Source organism: Mustela putorius, unplaced genomic scaffold, assembly GCF_011764305.1.
Source record: "Mustela putorius furo isolate JIRA1106 unplaced genomic scaffold, ASM1176430v1.1 tig00003909_pilon_pilon_pilon, whole genome shotgun sequence".
In the NCBI taxonomy this organism is placed as follows: domain Eukaryota; kingdom Metazoa; phylum Chordata; class Mammalia; order Carnivora; family Mustelidae; genus Mustela; species Mustela putorius.
The window spans coordinates 16,017,797-16,033,333 of NW_025422057.1; the positions used below are offsets into that span (position 1 = coordinate 16,017,797).

General features: G+C 41.7%; 1 protein-coding gene across 5 annotated transcripts in view; it reads right to left on the bottom strand.

The window, feature by feature from the left end:
* Nucleotides 1-4,315: 4,315 nt before the first annotated feature.
* Nucleotides 4,316-15,537, bottom strand: part of TDRD1 (tudor domain containing 1) — a 49,661-nt gene continuing 38,439 nt past the window's right edge. For 3 of the 5 annotated variants that reach the window (XM_045069044.1, XM_045069045.1, XM_045069041.1), the window contains exons 20-25: nt 15,304-15,423; nt 14,096-14,212; nt 9,281-9,448; nt 8,278-8,505; nt 7,585-7,631; nt 7,106-7,503 (exon numbers count right to left, since the gene is read on the bottom strand). In XM_045069044.1, the coding sequence (XP_044924979.1) occupies nt 7,411-7,503; nt 7,585-7,631; nt 8,278-8,505; nt 9,281-9,448; nt 14,096-14,212; nt 15,304-15,423 (773 nt within the window). In that variant the 3' untranslated portion in view covers nt 7,106-7,410. Of the gene's footprint in view, nt 4,523-7,105; nt 7,504-7,584; nt 7,632-8,277; nt 8,506-9,280; nt 9,449-14,095; nt 14,213-15,303; nt 15,424-15,537 lie in introns of those variants that run through there. The other 2 variants (XM_045069042.1, XM_045069043.1) reach the window with 2 other exon arrangements.

Below are 15,537 nucleotides of genomic sequence, written 5' to 3' on the forward strand. Positions count from 1 at the left end.
GAGAAGCAGACTCCCCATGGAGCTGGAAGCCCGATGTGAGGCTCGATCCCGGGACTCCGGGATCATGACCTGAGCCGAAGGCAGTCGTCCAAACAACTGAGCCACCCAGGCGTCCCAATAAAATCTTTGAAAGAAAAATAAGTGGTAACGAACAGGTAAACTTAATAGCCCAGCAGATCTTGTGTAACAAATACCTTGTGTAACCAAAATAAAAGTTATTTTATACAAAGTTTTCAGAATCCTGTTTTACGTGTTTAGCACATCTCAGTTTGGACTAGCCACATTTTAAATGTCCAATAGCCACATGTGGTGAGTGGCCTGTGTCACTCCAGACGTTTTGAGATGGACAGAACAAGTCCTGCCAAAAGTGGAAATTTCTCAGCAGATGGCCCTCCCCAACCCGTTGTGATTGTTTGCTAATATTTACCAGCAAACCTTTACCTAACCAGGTTTACCTTAGACGTCTAAGTCAGATTTCAATTCTGGATGTTCCTGACAGTTTGATGGCTTTAACTGGAGGGGGCGTTTCACATTTTCATTCCAGGATTAAGTAGTAAAAGACGAAAACTCTAAGTTCTGGTGGAGATACCGGTTGCTTCAAACTCCTTCACATCGAAGTATAGTTTGCTCTAGACGCCTATCAGATCTAGCAGAAGTGCATGCAGGGAAGAGGGAAAGGCAGGTGGCCCAGGCTACAGAGAGTGGAAGGGGTGGAGGTTTTTTACACAAAGAGAAGCTGGGCAGCTACTGTCTGTCATCCACAGCAAACCCTCCTTTGTGAAGATTTGTGGACATTTAAAAAATAAAGGCATTATGAAGGACCATCATCCCAAAGAGTCTGTGAGCTCCTTGCTTTCAAACACTTGACCTTCCTCATCTTTGTAGCCCCACTGCTTGCTAGCTCTATGCACAAGGGCCCTTTCTCGGCGTGAGCTGCACTATACAGTGTGTCTCCGGGAACACACAAGGCTTGAAGACTAGGAGTTTCATGCAGAGATTAACTGGGGACATCAGCACTCAGCAATACATAGCGGGTGACATCCAGTGTTGTGGAATGACCACCTTTTTGGAAGTGAGGGAATCTGGGGTTCCCGATCCAGCTCTGCTACCTACTGGCTTTGTGATGCTTAATGTTTGCCCCGTTTTCTGGCCTACAAAATTAAAGGTTCATGAGTACAATGGCTCCCAAACCTATGGAAGCCCCAAATTCTTTGCACCTGGCCCCCCAAATGATGAAAGCAAGGCAGAACATGAAAAGACCCCCATGGAGAATAGGTTAGAGTTGCAAAAGGGGACTTCCCAGAACCCTCTCAAGAAATCTAAGAACAGTGGGTATTTAAATGGCCAAGAAACCATCTGAGAGGAAAAGGGCCTGATTCTCAAGTGCTCCATAGGTGGTACATTAAGCCAGAGCAAAAACCATGGAGGCAAGGCAGTTAGAGAACAAAGTTGTGCAGGGGGACATGCGGAATGGAAATGCTGCATCTCAAAACCAAAGACCTTTAGTTTTGGGATAGGCACCAACGGCTCTAAAGGGTAAAGCAGACAATCCAACTCCTGTAGACAGGGGGATGAATCATACACAAGGTTACTGGAATTGCTTTTGGGAAATGTGAGGCTTTCTGGCTGAATCAAGGAAATACTGGGATGTCTCCAAAGGCAAGGGCTCGGGTAACATCCTTCAGTCATTTGAACAACCAAACCTGCAAGCACTCTCCTCCCTCACACTGCCCACACTTCCAAATTTTGTAGCTTCCGTTTTCACACCTGGACGACTGCCTTACTGTGTTGGGGGCAGGAGGGCTTCTGACTTATAAGTCTCAGTCTGCCTCACTTCCTGGAAGGCTTATCACTACAAGGTCTTAAAAGTGGCATCACTTTATGGGGATTGTGATTGTGCTCTCTCTGTCTCAGCATCTCAAGGTACAAAGGAAAGTGGCTGAGGCTGGGCAGCTCAAATCTTCAACGAAACCAATTTCAGGTTCTCCGAAAGCTACAGCTGAGGTTCGAGAGGCTTCCTAGGGAAGATGGACAGCAGTGCCTAAGTGGGAACTTGAACAACATTCAGGGCAGCAGAAAACCCATCAGCAGATCCCTGGGTGAGCCTCTGCTGCTCCTGCCGTGTAGAGCCATGCAGTCGTCTCACTCTAACCAAGCCTCGCTTTCATTCTGGTAAAATCACCCTAGGACTCTTAACTGCATGTGTGGAACCGCAGGCTGCCCTCCAATTCCTTTCACCCGGAAAAACAAAGCAAAAGCCATCCTTGAGAATCCTGACCAGCTACGGAACCACGTGCTCTGGTGATGGCCTCCAAGCTACTCTCTGCCTGCCCCATAGGGGATCCGTTTGCCCAGTCCTGGCTGGAGCTGTGTCAGTGATGAGCCCACCAGTTACACTAATGGTTTCCTGCTCTGGGCCGCCAGCCGCCCAGTAGCAAGCCTCAGGACCACTGAATTCCTCTCTTGGAAACGGTTTAGGGCCCTGCAGAAAAGGATCCTTGCCTCCTGTTTTCTGGAGCGCTTACTGTACAGCAGGAGAGCTCAAGTTCAGCATATTTATGACGCTCACTCACAGTTTTACGACTTTCACATTTCTATGCCCCAGGCAGAAGACTCCAACTCAAAGAAAAGGCATATTGAATATACCTCCACACGCGCCTTTATCTCAATATTTACATGGCGTCTGCCAAGGGATAGTTTGTTTGGTTATACAGCTTCAGCAATATTGTACTTACCTGACTGAACTACCTGTATCGAGGGAAACTGAACACCAACACCAGCAGGTGTGACAGATCGTTCATGACCCTAATGAACAAACACAGCACACCTACCTCGATCCCAGGCAAGTAGAGAGAGGTCAATAAATACTCAAATGTTAGTTAATGCTAATTAAAGCAGGTCCAGTAGAGGATTATACAAAACTAATCCCGATCTCTACTTGTGAAACTAGTGCTACAAATAGCATTTGTCTCTTCTTGGGGATAAGACAAATAGCTGAACCACCACCAAATCATATTGAATCCATTTAATTAAACTTCTTGTATTCAAATTTCCAGGAGCATATAAAACCTTGGAATCCGAGAAACTGTGACTTAGATTTTTTTTTTTAGATGTTCTTTGACTTGCTTCTCTAATATTCCACAACAAAAAGGCCAATTTTGTGATTCCATAGTTTTCTCCTACATTTTCATGATGACTGGAATTAAACTGAGAATGTATAAATTAAGCATCCACTGCTCCCCGTATGTCCAGGTAAGAAAAGGAAGTTATCAAAACAATGGCCATGAGAACACAAGGCTGAAGAAGTGAAAGGATTTTGAGCAAAACAGAGTACATGATCATTGAATAAAAGCGCATCAATATTTGAACAACTTTTTACATGAGGAAAAATTCCATATAATCTGGCTGACATGTTACCAGTAAAAGCAAAAAAAAAAAAAAAAAGTATTTTCTTCTTTGAGTTTGTGACATCTTAGGTTTATCAGAGTCTGATACTTAAATCATGGAAAAATTTCCAAACAGAAATTTATAGGTTAGCAGAAAAGTCAGCTGGTCCATGATTCTGTACGTGCGTTTAGTGGAAACTACAGTTGCTTTATGTGTTTCAAGAAAATTACAAACTCTAGGGATGCCTAGGTGGCTCAGTGGGTTAAGTGTCTGCCTTCGGTTCAGGTCATGATCCCAGAGTCCTGGGATCGAGCCCCGCATCAGGCTCTCTGCTCAGCGGGGAGCCTGCTTCTCCCTCTCCCTGCTGCTCTGCCTACTTCTGCTCGCTATCTCTCTGGCAAATAAATAAAATCTAAAAAAGAAAAAAAGAAAATTACATACTCTAACTTCATTGTTAACTGTATTTGTATTTCAGGAAATGCAGATCCTACAATAACAAGTCTAAGTGGCTACAGATTTGGAAGTATATGGATGGCAGGAGCAGAAAAGAGAAAGTTCCTTCCCCCTTGGAGTGGCTGAGAGCCCACAGACAAACCTCGTGCCCAAAGGCCAAAGGAAAAGAGATCCGAGTCAGGATGGAGAGAAGGAAGCTGATGAGCTCAGAGTGGACAGGAAAAGAAGAACCAGGACTGAAGAAACAACAAGCCAAAGAGCATTCACTCAGACAAGGACAGCGAGAGGGCACATTTTATTATGAAGCTTTTCAAACAGTGAGAAAAATTCAAAAAAAATAAAACATCAACTAGATTTATCTGCTAGTAGTTAGCATGGAGCCATATTTTCTTCAATACCTTTAAATCCTAAAAATTTATATATACAGTAGAAAGCCTCTGTGTATCCCTTCCCAATGTCCCTCATGAATGTGGTATGAAACCTTCATTCAAGACTTATTTATTTGGGAGGAAGAACTCAGAGAGAAAAATCAAACCGCCCAACCTAATAGAAGAGCGGCCAGCAAACAAGAGTGGCGGCTCGGGAGACAACACCGCCAATCAAAGCCTCAAGAGGCCATGCTGGAAGGCCGGCCTTCGAGGTCTCCTTTCTCCTAAGTGACCATCTCGGAGAGAGACTGCTTCTGAAAGAGAAGAATCAACCCCCATTATGCCTTATTTACAAACTCTGACGCTATAGTTCTTACTTTCTATCTTAAGTGCAAGCAAACCCAACAGTCACTTTGAACTGAAAGTAACGCATTCACGTAATTCACGCCCGCAAGAGCTACGCATGTGAGTTAGCCACAACCATTTGTACTCCCCTTGCCGAATGTGAAACACAGGCGCACTCTCCCTCAGATGGAAAACGTTCTATTAACATGTGTGCTGAAGTACTTGTTTATCACATCTGAGCCCCAGGTAACAGCTTTCTGTTGTCATCACCACAGCACTCCTAGTGGGGCCATTTTACAGTTATTTACAGATTTCTCCAGGAGAGATCGAACACTTACATTTGAAATGTATTTTCTATGTATCCAGGAAGAACAATTTAAGATACATATTCAACTATACTTTCACCAAAATGAAGCAGATATGCTTAAACAAGCATGTATGTAATTTTTCCTAATATAACCCCTTGGGGTTCCATGCCTTCCAGAACTGATCTAAGGACATTGTAGTAGAGAGAGAGAAGCGTGGGGTCTAAGACCTGGTTCCCTGTGTGTGGGGGACAGGGGAAGAGAGAGAGAGAGAGAGATCTGGTGCAGCCGTGCAACCTCTCAGAGTCTCAGCCTCTTGTATAAAATGGGGTCTGGGGGTGCCTGGGTGGCTCAGTGGGTTAAAGCCTCTGCCTTCGACTCGGGTCATGATCCCGGGGTCCTGGGATCGAGTTTCGCATCGGGCTCTCTGCTCAGCGGGGAGCCTGCTTCTCCACCCCCTCTGCCTGCCTCTCTGCCTACATGTGATCTCTGTCTGTCAAATAAATAAATAAAGTCTTCAAAAAAATAAAAATAAATAAAATAAAATGGGGTCTGCTTTCTTCTCAGGGGTATTGTAATGATCAAATATGTGACTAGATGTTTAAATGTTTTTAAAATAATATATAGGGTGTTTTGCTATATTTAAATATGGATAAAATATGTATTCCCACAGGAAAGGAAATGCTATTTCAACTACTATGCTTTAAATCAGGGTTTTTTTGTTTTGTTTTGTTCTGTTTTCAAAGCAAGGTCTTCAACCTATGTGGAAACAAAAGAAAATCCAGCTTTCATCTTGTGAGAGCACTTTCAAAACCCTTATGAAAAAGACACAAATAGAGGCGCCTGGGTGGCTCAGTGGGTTAAAGCCTCTGCCTTCTGCTCGGGTCGTATCCCAGGGTCTTGGGATCGAGCCCCGAATCGGGCTCTCTGCTCAGCAGGGAGCCTGTTTCCCCCCCCCCTCTCTCTGCCTGCCTCTCTGCCTACTGACCTCTATCTGCCAAATAAATAAATAAAATCTTTAAAAAAAAAAAAGAAAAAAGAAGAAAAGAAAAAGACACAAAGAAAAACTATGATGATTTGGCACTAAAACTGAATCCCAGAAGTTCAGGTCATTGTATGTCCCTTAATCTAGGAAGTTATTATTAAATTAAAATTTTGCCTTTTTAATTTTTAAATTTATGTTTTAAACTCAAGCACCCAAGACAGCAGTCAGTATTGAAACTGAATGCGTTAACAAGGACTAAAGGTTTGTAGCTAACAATGAAAGTCAGCCCTTACTGAAATAACACAAAACTTGTAAAGAAAACCCATCAGGGGGCTCAGAACTGTTAGGGACCCTCTGAACTCAGCTGTACTTTCTTAGAAACAACCATACGCCTGTGCGTGACCGCGGGGAGAAGACGGCTGCGGCCCCACTGCAGGCCCCTACTTGCGAGCTCCCGTGCCCGCCCACAGAGGGCGGTACCGTCCAGAGCGGGACCTGCAAGTGTGCTCACAAGGCAGGGCTTCATTCAGCCAAGAGTGCACAGAAGAACTAAATCAAAAGACCCCCCACTTTTGGCTGGAATTATATCAATTAGACAAAGCAGGAAGGACAATTTCTTTTCAATCAAATTCTAATTGGCTACTGACCATGAAGTACTTTCTGAGCCCTATCTTGGAACAAAGCATCCCAGACAGTAAAACAGCAGGAGAACTGTTGTTTACAACTCAAGAGTAATGGTCTGTTAGCACGAGAATCACCACGGCCAAAGCAGAGGAGGTTTCGTTTGGAAATGAAATACACGATCAGTGCAGCCCATTTTCCATTCTTGGCCCCTTAGTGCTCTTCACCAAAAGTGCTAAACAGGGGCGCCTGGATTAAGGGCCTGACTCTTGGCTTTTGGCTCAAGTCATGATCTCAAGGTTTAAGATCAAGCCCTGTGTCGGACTCTGCACTCAGGGGGGGAGTTTGCTTGAGATTCTCTCCCTCTCCCTCTGATCCTCCCTATTCCACTTCTGGGTGCTCTTTCTCCAATAAATAAATCTTCCTGGGGCACCTGGGTGGCTCAAGGGGGTAAGCCTCTGCCTTCGGCTCAGGTTATGATCCTGGGCTCCTGGGATCGAGCCCTGCATCAGGCTCTCGGCTCAGCAGGGAGACTGCTTCCCCCTCTCTCTGCCTGCCTCTCTGTATACTTGTGATCTCTGTCTGTCAGATAAAGAAATAAAATCTTTAAAAAAAAAAATTCCACATGCAGACACAAAGAATTTGAGGCAAAACTTTATCTCGCAACAATTTTTACAAGTCCCTCCATGTCATCAATAACATAAGCACTCAGAACCAAACAACAGTAAGGTGAGTGGTTGCACCCTGAACACCCCAGGACTCGGTCCCATTAGCAGAGCCAAAGTAAGATGACTGAATTAAACCCAGCAAGACAGCAAAAACATTACAACTAGACCTCAGATCACCAGATCACAAAATAAAGAACACGTCATCAGTTCTACCCCAACATGCCTAGAGATGTTCTGTTGATGGTTACAGAGTGGTGAAATCATCAAGTTTAACTTACTTAACTTTTTAACAATTTTTTCATTTCAATAAATTTATTTTGATTGGTTGGGTTGTTTAAGAGGAAGAGAAGAATCTGTTCATGTTTTTCAACCTACGGGTGAAGAAAAAATAGCATTATTTCATTTCTAAAAATGTAAGAAGTACAATTTCACTTCAAGGAAATTCTACCCACTTGTTTCTGTAACTCTGTGCAACAGCAATTCATCCTGCAGGTCTTTTCTAGAAGCAAATACAAAAAGCCATTAGAGAATATACACCATAACTAACAAACAGAGGAATCTGACTATACACCGCTCTGCCTCTGAGGTGTGGGTTCTAACTATGAAAGACTTAATCGACTACCTTCTCATTTGGGTTTTAGTATTTCCTACTACTGCACCCTGGGTTTTACCAAATTAATGCCCCCATCTCCAAGATTTTAAGACTTTTGCCTATCAAAAATGGGGTTATCTCTTCGGCCAAGCGAAAGCCTGCCAAATAATCATCGTATGAGAGATCCGTAAGGTCCAATCTCAAAAATACAAACTCTTCACTTTGCTCAGGATTGAAAGTGAGTTGGAAGTAATTCTGAATACTAGCCATTCCTAAAGCTCTCGGTCATCACTATCACTAGTGATAATGCTATCACTAATGTGATCAGAAACGCTGCTGAGGCTACGCTAAGGAAAATCCGGCTTGGGAGCCTGCTTCTATCCAGTGGGCCCCCTGAGGTGGTAATGTGAGTCGCACCTTGCACTGGATTTGCAAAGGGGGATGACAAAGGGAACGTGACCGCAGAGAGTAAGGAAAAGCCAGGTCACCTACATTGGTTACATCTGTTCTTAATTACACTTACATCTGTCATTAATTAAACTTGAAAAAATACCTGTACTTAAAGCACTTTGCTTTTTAGATGTGATGTTTTTTGCCAGACCATATGTCACCAGCTTTTCAGCTATATTGATTGTTCCATTTTCAGAACATTTCTCAACCAACACTGTATGGACATTCTTGATAACTCCTTTTACAGAAAGCATTACGCTCTGATTCAACATGAAATTTTTCAGTAGTTCTACGATTAATTGAGAGCAGCTTCCATTCAATTCCATTAGTCCTGGGAAAACAACTGAATATTAATCTTCGAGTCCCTTAAAAAAAGATAAATATTCACATATATCGTCTAAAGACAATAAACGGAAGTCTTACTTTCTTTGGCTGGGCTTAGGTATGCTTTGATGTACTACTGCTGTTGCATTTTAAAAAATCACTCAACAGATACACTAATGTAGGTCGGGAGGGCATAAACAGACAATGGCCGGCTGCCGTGGACATGTGTCCATTATAACAGGAGATGCAAACATCAAAATGTTCCAACTCTCTCCCCGAGTCCAAACCAAAGCAGACGATGCGGCACTGAGTGAGCTCGTCTGCTGGGACCACTAGGTAATGAAATCACGAGTAACGGTGAAAAGCTACTTTAGCATTCCCGTTCGCTTTATTCAAACACCAGCTGAAGAACTGAACTTGTGGAGACACAGTACACAGTAAAGAAGTCCCAAATGGTGTCATCTCAAGCCTCTCAAGAGAGTGCCAAGACAGAATGGAGGGGCATTTAGGGAAGGGTCAGACAGCCCAGGTCCCCCAGCCCTGGCCACTTCCAGCGGTGCAACCTGTGGCCAAACCTAATCTCCAAACAACAATGGGCTGACAATGTAATTTTTTTAGAATGAAATAAAGGATGAAAGATAGGTGTTTTTTTTTTTTCCTAAACTCTGTTTGATATTTAGAAATCTAGGAAAATCCGGCCTGAAATTTGATTCAGACATAGGGCTATAAAACAGGAGAAAAAAAATCACACAGCTATCCCAATTGCAAAGTGACTTGACTACCTTCAAGCGAACATTTAATAATTTGGAAAGGAAGCTCCAGGTGGCTGGTGGAAATTGGCTGCACTCTGGAAAGAGGCAGAATTTCAGTGTTCCCATAGTCTGCATAGAGTACTTTCACATCAGCATCTGATGTCCCCAGAACAATGGCACGGTACCAGAAGTCGTCACCTGAAAATATAATGCAACCTCACGTGAGAAGTTACATGCAATGACTCCCCCACCCTTCAAGACAGTTATTCACAGTTACATTTACATTAGTGAGAAATTCATGCCAACACTTCTGGTTAGAGTCCAGATAAAGCCAAAGTATCACCTCCACTCCTTCCAGATCCTACTAAAAAGACAATTATGTGATTAAAAAGAAAAAGGCACAGAACCACAAGGAGAGAGGACAAGAGAGAAGAAAATATGATATTGAAGCTGAAAAGCAGATGGCAGGAATGAAAATGGTTTAGCAGAGCTCAACCGAAGCTGGCTACGGGGAAGTGAAGCAGCATCTTCCTTTGCATCTTAAATCCCCAAGCTCCAATAATTAACTCATTCCAAAGTAGAAGTAAGAACAGGGCTGAAATGAGGACTGGGTAAAGAAAACACACTTATTTCCCAAGAAAACTGAATAAACTTTAGTTTACAAACAAATTTACACATACTAAAGTTGCTGAAGAAGATCGTCAGTTTTATGGTCATGTGTTTTAATATAAAAGCTAAGAATGCCATTCCCATTTCAAGGCATCTGCTCTACTCAAGGGCAGAAGACTGGAGGTTTCTTCTCCAGTGAGGATAAACCAGACAGACGACTGGACTCAGGAATATGACGCAGCGCAGAGAAGTTGACCAAAGCACCATCGGGCCAGCTGTGCACACAGCAGCAGACAACCATCCCAAGGCAAATGCACTTCAAGAAAGCAACAGCTGGAGTCCCCAGGGAAACAGCAGGGCCCAGCAGTGAAGGCCACATACACAAGTTCTGCCCACAAATCAGCTTCCAATCAATGCCTAAGTGGCCCGTCCTAAGTGAACAGTGAAGGATCACCAGACATTTTTTTTTAAAAGATTTTATTTATTTATTTGACAGAGATCACAAGCAGGCAGAGAGGCAGGCAGAGTGAGAGAAACTGAAGCAGACTCCCCACCGAGCAGAGAGCCCGACGCAGGGCTTGATCCCAGGACCCTGGGATCATGAGCTGAGCCAAAGGCAGAGGCTTTAACCCACTGAGCCACCCAGGCACCCCGGATCACCAGACATTTGAAGAAAGCTTCCAGCAGAGAAGACCAAACCGAGCAGGAACTCAGAGAAACAGGGAGAAGACAGGGACAGTTAGAAGAAGGACATTAGTGTCCCCAGACAAACGGCCTTCCATCCTTGAAATGAGAGCAAGTCAGTATTAAAGACACACAAACTTGAAAAGACAAACAGAAAAGCTATTAAAACCAGAAATGGTATCAGAAATGAAACAATAGGGGTGCCTGGGTGGCTCAGTGGGTTAAGCCTCTGCCTTTGGCTCAGGTCATGATCCCAGGGTCCTGGGATCGAGTCCCGCATCGGGCTCTCTGCTCAGCAGGGAGCCTGCTTCCTTCTCTCTCTCTCTGCCTGCCTCTCTACCTGCTTGTGATCTCTGTCAAATAAATAAATAAAATCTTTAAAAAAAAAAAACCTAAAAAAAAAAAAAAGAAATGAAACAATAAACTGGAAAATAAAATAGAGGAAATCTCCTGAAAAAAGAAGCAAAAAAGGTAAAAGAGAAAAGAGGAAACTTAGCAGAAGAGTTTCAAGTCCAACATTAGATTATTTGGAGTACCTGGATAGCTCACTCAGTTAAGGGTCTGACTCCTGATTTTTTTTTAAGATTTTATTTATCTATTTGACAGAGAGGGAGAGATCACAAGTAGGCAGAGAGGCAGACTGAGAGAGAGGGGGAAGCAGGCTCCCTGTTGAGCGGAGAGCCCCATGCAGGGCTCAATCCCAGGATCCTGAGATTATGACCTGATCCGAAGGCAGAGGCTCAACCCACTGAGCCACCCAGGCGCCCCTGACTCTTGATTTTTAACTCAGGTCATAATCTCAGTGTCTTGAGATCGAGGCCCACGTGGGACTCCATGCTCAGTGGGGAATTGGCATGAGATTCTCTCTTCTCCCTCTCCCCCCTCCCCCCTCTAAAATAAATAAATCTTTAAAAAAATATTTGGAGTTTCTAACAGAGCAGAAAATGAAAGATGGGAATAAAAAACATTCAGAAAACTTTCTCAAAACTGAAGCTCATCAATTCCTAGACTTAAGGGCACACCCACTAAAAGTGTCCAACACAATGGTAAAAACTAAAACCAAGTCACAGCATGGATTTCAAAACATGGAATGAAGAGATTCCTAAAAGTTCCAGAGAGGAGAAAAAAATACAAAGTTCGGAGGATCTAAATGACCTCTCTTTTGACCCGCAACATCAATAGCTTTAAAAAAAACAACAAAAGCGGGGCACCCAAATGGCTCAGTTGGTGAGGCTTGAGACTCTCAGTGTCTGGGCTGTGACTTCAAACCCCGTGCTGCAGGTAGAGAGTACTTAATTAAGAAATGTTTTAAAAGCAAGGCCGTCAAAGTTTTAAGGGAAAGATGATTTCCAGTCTAGAATTCTGTACCTAGGCAAGCAATTAATTAAGACAGAATAAAGACTTTTTCAAACATGGGAGAACATGGGAGAAATAACAGAAAATTTATCTGAAACATGCCTTTTCTTAGCTTCTGGAGGATGGGATATACCCAATTATTAGAACAAATCCAAAGTAAGTATTGCAGCAAACAAGGTGAGATGAGGAAGGAAGAGACTGTGAACACATAGTGGGATGGGAGAAAAAACTGTGAAACACGAGGGAGTGGTGTTGAAACAACCCCAGCAAGATGATGAAGGAAAACTTTCAGGGCGATGGCTCACATCTGGAGGACAAGCAGTCTGGCTAGCAGGTCTGAAGGCAGCAAGCGCTGGCAATGTAACAAAAGCTGATAAAGTACACGAGGTTTCACTGGGAGAATCTGCACCAATGCAAAGAACTGAAAAGTATACAGAACACTAGTAACGACAACAAAAAAGGCAAAAGAGTTATGTCACCGTGTATCTCCTATGTTACAGTGGACCACAGGATTAGGCTGTGAATAGTGTTTATGCAATTCCAACAGAGTAACAGAGAATACTTATCTAACCAAAAGCTGTGACGTATTTCTATCAGGAAGAAAGGGAGGGAAAGTATAGATCCCATTATCATACAAAAGAAACACAGGAGTGCCTGGGTGGCTCAGTGGGTTAAAGCCTCTGCCTTCAGCTCAGGTCATGATCTCAGGGTCCTGGGATTGGGCCCTACATTGGGCTCTCTGCTCAGCGGGGAGCCTGCTTCCTCTTCTCTCTCTGCCTGCCTCTCTGCCTACTTGTGATCTCTGTCTGTCAAAATAAATAAATAAAATTAAAAAAAAAAAAAGAAAACCAAAACTAACAGAATATATTTATATATATTTAGCAAGTCTACAGATCCTTTTTCCATCATTTTACAGTGACCTTTTCTTCATTTTGGTTTATTTTTGTAATGTGAAAAATATCATTCTAAAACGCATTTTTATTTAACAAACTAAAAATATTCCTCCAAATCTCTTGCTTGTCATTGACTCTTGCGTGTCAATTTCCCTCAGGTTCTATTTTCTTAAACCAACCTTTAAAATTGTCACCTCTGTTAAGGTTGAACTTTGCCAAAAAAATAAAAAAGAAGTTACTTTGTAATTTTGGGGGAAAAAAGCACATACATTAAAACTAGGTAATGTTTTGGGCGCCTGGGTGGCTCAGTGGGTTAAGCCGCTGCCTTCGGCTCAGGTCATGATCTCAGGGTCCTGGGATCGAGTCCCGCATCGGGCTCTCTGCTCAGCAGGGAGCCTGCTTCCTTCTCTCTCTCTCTCTCTCTCTGCCTGCCTCTCAGTGTACTTGTAATTTCTCTCTGTCAAATAAATAAATAAAATCTTTAAAAAAAAAAAAAAAAAAAAAAAAACTAGGTAATGTTTTGTATATACAGTTATTTTGGATATATTATTGTAAGTTGTACAAATGTATTTTGAAGAATATTTAAGAAAAGCACTTTTGTTATTCCATCAATAAATGCTCTATTTAAAAAAAAATCTAAATTCAAATTATTTTAAATGAGCTGTATGTGGGCAATAGTCCAAAAGCATTTTAAATATGTTGGTGGCAAGATGAAGATGAAACTGGCCCACTCACAAACTTTTGGCACATACGGACATTTCTTTAAGATGCCCACAGAGTAATATGTTTCCAGAACTTACAAAACAATTTATATCCTTTGACTCAGGAATTCCCTAAATTTCTGCCCAAGAATATTCACTCCAACTGCTGTTATTACTAAAAGAAATTTGTTAACATGAATTATTAAACAACAGGACAATGGTTAAGTGTACCTGATTCAACAAGTCTGACTAATTAAGGCATTTATTCCTTTTTGAGTACATGAATAAAGTTCTAAAATTATCTGCAACTCTTCCATATATAAATATGTTAAGGGCCACCATATTCAGTAGAGTTATCTAGAGCTGATTATGTCAAAGTTCTGACAGATTTGTAGATATCTCCCTATATCCTCACCTAAATATAATCTATGGTTACAAAACAGAAAAGCTGGAGGACCCCAACATGAAGAGTTAAACCTACAAACTTGCTTTTAATTTCATAAGCAAAATTAAATGTGCACCTTATGTAACAAAATACACAAGATTTAAAGTAAAAGAGAACAAACATTTCCTGTTTAATGTTTTATCTAAAAGAAGCTTACTTGTGTATTTGGCACAGCACGCATCTCCGATTTTGGGTCTGTAAGACACTCGGCTTTTCTGAGCATTGCAATACTCTAACAATTCAGCTGTCAATATACACAATCTTTCCTGATCTTCTGAAACATAAAAAAGCAATCTTTTGTTAAGAAATTTTCAATGCTACTGTTTAGACAGTATACAAAAACAGTGTCAAATTGAATCACTGAAAAAAACCCATTTACATTTATGTTTTAAGAACACATAAAACCACGAGTGGTTACCCTGTACGCAAGAGATCTAATACTCAGAGAAGGAAGCTTCTAGAAAGCCATTTTCTAGATCAGGTTGGTTATACTAGTGTGCTCACACTACAGAACCCTGTTAAATCATACTTTCCCAGTTTTTTGGCATACTTTTCAGGAAGTGTGTTATAGTTAATGAGATAAGAAAAAGTACTTCCAGTTCATCAGGATTCATTAACCCGAAGTCCCTGCTTTCCACTACATAGACTGAAGATGACAGTTTATAATACTGGAGATTGAAGAGCACTTGCTGGTATCACCACAATTTGTGATTTGACAACCTGAAACAAAGGTTCACTTCCGTAGCCTTCACGTACCTGCCATTATTCTGCATAGCCATCACCCAGCTTGCCCTAACTCTCTCTGACACTACAAGGATAAACTCAAACATGTTCAAGAGATTTCTTAATTACAAATGTCCACGAAGTAAGAAAATATTTATATGCTACTTTTCTTCAGGATTAGGTCCAATATAAAACATTTCTGTAAGTTCCTAAGCCATAGTAACAGTGATTATAGAGTGACCTATAAAGCACTCTTTCAATATTAACAGGTTTTCTCAAAAAGTTGTAGACAGTTAGCTTTTTAAGTGCAATTCAATATACATAGTACCTATTTTTTGTGATAGTATCCATTTTTAAACAACAAAGTATACAGTAATTAAGGAAACTATTTTCTTATGAAAAGCTGTAGGTTAGACTGGATAGGGAAGGTGTTAAATGCAGGGTGTTTCCCTGCACATTTATTTTACATTTGTTTGTATAACTAAATACCCCTGAAGATGGCCAATTCTTCCTTAAAACATTGAATAAAACAAAAATCACCAGCCTCCCCTTCTCTCTCACTTCCTAAGGAGTTCAGAAAAGAGCTTTCATTATACAGTTAAAAAGATGAGCATAAATAGGTCTCAAATTTTGGTTTCTTACCTGGCATCTCATTTGGTATAGCATAAAACAAGTGTGGGCTTATGATTTCCAATATGGTTGCTTGTACAGTTTTATTAACTGGCAATTCTATTGTCCTCCACTGCTCAGGGGAAGAAATGGCTGAAATCATACAAAACAGATCTTGTATAACAGATCAAAGTTGTTATTCTCTCTCAGTTTTATCTTTATTCAATTTATTCATCAACTGAATCAACATTCACAAATCCTTAAAAT